Source organism: Grammomys surdaster, unplaced genomic scaffold, assembly GCF_004785775.1.
Source record: "Grammomys surdaster isolate TR1022 unplaced genomic scaffold, NIH_TR_1.0 253, whole genome shotgun sequence".
NCBI lineage: Eukaryota > Metazoa > Chordata > Mammalia > Rodentia > Muridae > Grammomys > Grammomys surdaster.
In genome coordinates, this window is record NW_021604694.1 from 384885 (window position 1) to 390159 (window position 5275).

The 5275-nt window shown below is 50.1% G+C and overlaps 1 protein-coding gene across 2 annotated transcripts; it reads left to right on the forward strand.

Annotated features, from left to right (window-relative positions):
• Nucleotides 1–1010: 1010 nt before the first annotated feature.
• Nucleotides 1011–3659, forward strand: CUNH16orf54 (chromosome unknown C16orf54 homolog). 2 transcript variants are annotated; one of them, XM_028775163.1, is made up of 2 exons: nucleotides 1011–1114; nucleotides 1825–3659. In XM_028775163.1, exon 2 carries the CDS (start codon nucleotides 1918–1920, stop codon nucleotides 2593–2595), a length of 678 nt encoding a protein of 225 aa, XP_028630996.1. In that variant the 5' UTR covers nucleotides 1011–1114; nucleotides 1825–1917; the 3' UTR covers nucleotides 2596–3659. The 2 variants fall into 2 exon arrangements, with proteins under 2 accessions (XP_028630996.1, XP_028630998.1); XM_028775165.1 differs by having other exon boundaries at nucleotides 1070–1114; nucleotides 1786–3659.
• The last annotated feature ends 1616 nt before the right edge of the window (nucleotides 3660–5275 follow it).

Here is a 5275-nt window from a genome sequence, read left to right on the forward strand (position 1 = left end):
AGAGAGAGAGAGAGAGAGAGAGAGAGAGAGAGAGAGAGAGAGAGAGATCTTTAAAAAATAGGTAGGAGCTGGACAGAGCATTTGATGTTCTTGCAGAACGGCTGGGTTCAAGTCCTAGCACTTACAAAGTGGCTCGCAACTGTCCTTCAGTCAGCTTCCAAGAGATCTGACTTCCTCTTCTGGCCTCCTTGAACACCAGGCATATTTGTAGTGAAAATACATACAGGTGAGCTAAACACCCAAACAAATAAAATAATAGGGTGGAAATCAATTAAGTAGACCTACCTCAGACTCTGGTCTCCACACACAGGTAGACACTACATACACAAAATGTAGCGATGGCCTAAACAATGCCCGGTAACAATTACTCTCCAAGTATTTACACTGTGTTAGGTATCAGAAGTAATGGAGAGATGAGTCTGGCCATGGTGGCCTAGGACTGAAACCAGCACTCAGAAGGCTAATGTGGGAGGATTCGGGGTCAACCTGGGCTACATCTTAAGTCCCTGTCTTCAACAACAACAACAACAACAACAACAAAACAAGACAAATAAAACAAACAAAAAAACAAAAGTATGACACAGTTGGATGAAGAGGGGTGCAGGGGGCTAGACAGAAGGACAGGGACTGGGCACCCTCCAAGAAGCAGGCAGAGGGATATACCATAGTGCTCTGGGAGCCCCTGAGCCTGTCTTTGTAATCTTCCTCTCCCCTGGGTGAGCGAGCTAAGGTCTGGGCTTGCCTGCGGGGTGAGAAGGTGAACATGCTGGGGTCTGGGGCTTGCCTGTGGGGTGATAAGGTGAACATGCTAGGGTCTGGGGCTTGCCCGCGGGGTGAGACTGACTTGAGCAGAGCAGCTGCTCACTCTGGCTCCACTTTACTCAGGAAGTGGTTCTTCACCACATTGACCACATCCCCAGGTTGCCTTGGAAACGCTCTATGGGGGCAGGAAAAGTTGGGGCACAGTCACCCAGCAACAGGTGGTAGCCTCCCTTCCGCCTTCTTCTGAGGCCAGCCCTCAAGGGCCTTTCAGATAGCCGCACACACCCTCCCGGCATGCACTGGGAAGAAGGGCTCCGAAGAAGAGAAATCCAAGATTGACCCAAGGTGACAGGTGAGGTGAGGGGTGCAGAAGCAACTGCAAATGGGGGACTGGGGCCAGAGATATGGGCAAATACCAACAAGGGAGACAGACAGGCCAGTGATTGGGCAGAGCAGGGCGAGTTGGCTAGGTGCCGGGCCACAGATCTGGGGGGCCAACAGCTGGGCCACCTCCACGGAGAGTGGTAAGGTGGCTGAAGAGTGGGTACATACGGAAGGGAGGGGCCAGAGGGGGATTCTCTCTCATTCCAAGTCGCCTCACTTGAGGCTTAGGCAAGACCTGAGAGCCCCAGACCTTTGATCTGTCATGGGGAGGGGTGGGGGGGGGTAAAAGGGGGCTGGGAGGGGAAGTGAGGCCTGTGAATATGCAGGGGAGCCTCAGGCAGCTCTGGCTGGTTCTCCGGCCTCCCCTGGTTTGCTCTTGTCCTCTCTAGGTATCCTTTGTTCCTCTCTGGTTTTGTCACCCATGCTCAGCAAGGCAATTAGAAGTGCCGAACTGACAGCCGGGAAAGCAGGAAGGGAAAATGTAGTCAGTGCGGCCACACTCTAGAGAGAGGGGCAAAGAAATCCAGCAGCCCCTACTGTCTGTCTCTGAGGTTCTGAAGTGAAATTACAGTTTAAATAGAAGGCCAAGGATTTGCAGTCCCAGTGATATGCAGTCTAACCACTGTCTCATCCTGTCAGATGGTCAAGTTGGTAGAACCGTGTTGAATCTCTTTCCAGGACACGAGATATCCTCTGACTGGTGCCCCTTCTTTCTCCCAGTGGAGACATTCCCTGGTTCACGTATTCTCAGTCCACCACTCTGTCTCCCAGATGCCTGTGACTCCTCAGCAGCCCTCGGGGCACACGGAGGGGCTCCCTGAGCCTACAGCGGAGGCAGCAGTGTGGGTAGTAATCCCCTGCGGCCCCTGTATTCCCATCATGCTAGGCCTGGCCTCCCTCACGGCCTTCTTCATCATTACTACTGCTGTACTGGCCGAACGCCTGTTCCGCCGCCCGCAACCGGACCCCAGGCAGCGCGCACCCACCCTAGTCTGGCGCCCTGGAGGAGAGCTGTGGATTGAGCCCACAAGCAGCGCCCGGGAGCGCTCTGAGGACTGGTATGGCTCCTCCATGCCTCTGCTGATGGACAGAGCTCCAGACCCCCCGACCCCCGGGGGCACCTTGGAGGGCAGAGCAACTGCTCCACCAGCCGATTCAACCCTACATTCTTCACCCAGCTCTTTAGTTCCTCAGACCCCACCAGAAGCCCCAGCCCAGAGCACCTTCTGGAGGCCTCAGACCCAAGAGGAGAGGCCCCATGACACAGGCCTGGTGAGCTGGGTTGGGCCTGAGCGGATGCCAGAGGCTGGCCTCCAGGTTGGGAGCCCCAGGGCTTGGAGGCTGAGGCAAGGGAGCCTTGAGCCTGACTGGGGTCTCCAGCCTCGGGTCACCCTGGAGCAGATTTCGGCCTTCTGGAAGAGGGAAGGCCGGACCAGTGTGGGCTTCTGAATCTTCAGAATCTGTGGGACCAACTCCCACCTCAGAGGAGCTATGGGGTCGGCTCCAGCCTTAGGCCTGACCTTTGCACTGGATAGGGCCTTTTGTGTGGAAATTTCTGTCTTCTGCACCTGGTTGGTGAGCAGACTAAGAGTGTGGACAGCCTGCACTCCAAGGCTTGCCTCAAATTCAGCTTAGGTTAAAATGCCTAGGTTGTGACTCTGAGAATTGAAGGCAAGGCTAGTTGGCTATAGACCAGAAGGCTTCAAGACGGCACTTCAGGGTGCAAACCTACCTAAGACAGTCTATCAGAATGAAGAGGTCCTGTATGGGATGGTGACCAACAGCCCAGAGCTGGTGGTTATGAGTGTCAGTCATGTGGGCAGGAGATGGCAGAAATGTTGCTCTCCAGAGCCACAAACCCTATCTGTGTCCCGCCACTCTCTCCCACACTGTGAGGCCCTCCAGCAAAACACAGAAGACAAATCCAGAAGGAGTCTTTGATTCCACACAAATCATGGCTTTGGCCACATGGAATTTGCTGAGCCAAGCTGGAGAGGCTGTCTCTTGCCTGGAACTGGGGACATAGACTCAAAAAGGATCAGTAGGCTCTTCTTCCCATTGGCTTATGGCTGCATACATCCTACAATGAAGTTTTACTATTCCATGTTGAGAAAAGCATGGTCTAACAAGAACCAAGTTTGTCCCAATATGGGAATGAAGATTGTCCCAGAGAAGGGACACTCCTCAAACAGTCTTTGGCATCTTTCCCTCCAGCTTGCTGAAGTGCTCTAGAGAGGCAGGTTTGCTGTGAGGCAGACTTACTTATAGTGATCCATGCCATTGAAATGGAGTCCCAGATACCTGTGTTCCCGCCAGCTGACTTCTCCTTTAGGAGAGGGATTCGCAGTGGGAAAGCACTGGAGCTTCCAGTCTCTGGAAATCTGAGTTCCCAAACTTCAGTCAAGAATATGAAGACTTGGCCATATCAGTTTACCTTTTGTTTTATTATTTACTTTATATTTTTTTACTTAAATGGGTTCACTGTCTGCTTAATAAATTTGTTTTAAAGTGAATCTTTTTTGTATGACCTCTGTAAATGGAAAATCATTATTACCAATATTACTTATTACTCGTCACAAGTTAAAAAAAAAAAAAGTGAAATAAGCCAGGCATGCTAGTGCTTGCCTTAATTCCAGTACTCAGGAAGCTGAGGCAGGTGGATTTCTGTGATTTTCAGGCTAACCAACACCACATTGAGACCTGACTCAAAAGAAATCAGAAACATGAAAATAAATACAATGTAGACAATGGAGTCCTAAGGAGACAGTGTTGCTCACATCAGACTTCGACCTCAAACTCTGTTCCTTGTTAAAAGGAAAGAGGATGAGCCAGAAGTGGTGGAATAAGCCAGAAATCTCAGCCTTCTGGAGGCTGAGGTGGGAGATCCCGAGTTCAAGGCCAGCCTGGACTACTTAATAAGACTCTGATAAAGGAAAGAAAGGAAGAAAAAGCACGAGGGACAGGGGACGAAGGGAGAGGTTCTTGTTCTATCTCTGACTCATGAGCAAGGGAACAGGCATTTCTCACCATCAGTTAATTATGGGTATCTGTCTGCCTTCGTGTTGGTTTGTGCATTCGTTTAAAAACGACAGAAGAACTTAACCAGAGCTGCAGCCCAATAGATGGCTGAGGGCTGTGGGTGTGGCTGGATAAATTCAAGGATGGATGTACATGGTCTTCCTGATGACTTCCAATTGCTGTCCTTAGAACCATCCTTAGATTCTAAAGCCGAGAACACGGACTACAGCGTGCAATGAGCTAAGTAAGGGAGGAATAATAACAGGATAGATTAGTAGACACGTGAGCTGGGGAGAAGGCACAGCCCTGGTGAGCAGTGCTGAGCAGTGCTGAGCAGTGCTGAGCAGTGGTGAGCATGCTCTAGCAGAAGATGTTGCACCCTCATAACTGCCTGTAATTCCAGTTCCAGGGGATCTGATGCCCTCTTCTGTCTCCATGAGTGTCTGCACACATGTAGGGCATACACACATGCACACGCACACACATGCACACACACATACTTGCACACATACACACACACACACACACACACACACACACACACGCATATACAAGCACACAGAATTAATAAAGAAAAAGAACCCCAGCTCAGGAGAGAAAATCTGCTCGTGATCAGAGTTCTGGTCGCACTTCTCACCATTAGTGCTCAGCGTTCATTGTTAGCGTCTTGCCATCGGAGTTCTGGGGTGGCGAGTCTCTTGGCACCTGGTGGGGCCACCAAGCTCTCCCCATACTACACAGTGGCCTACTTTGGCCTCAGCTCAGGCGAAGCGTCTTTCCCTCTTTCATATGTACAAACCAACACACAGACACACAGGCATATAAATAATTAAAATAAGACAAGTCTGTAAAAATATAGATGCTAATCTGAGTGGTGGTGGTGGTGCACATCTTCAATCCCAGCAGGGATGGGCAGATCTCTGAAGCCAGCCTGGTCTGCAGAGTGAGTTCCAGAACCACACAGAGAAAATTGGCCTTGAAAAAAAAAAAAGATGCATTTTACTCAACATTTTTTTAATTTTTATTTTCGAAAATTGTATTTCAAACATTTTATTTTTATTTTAAAAAGATTAACTTATTTTTCGTTTTCTGTGTGTGAGTCTCTTGTCTG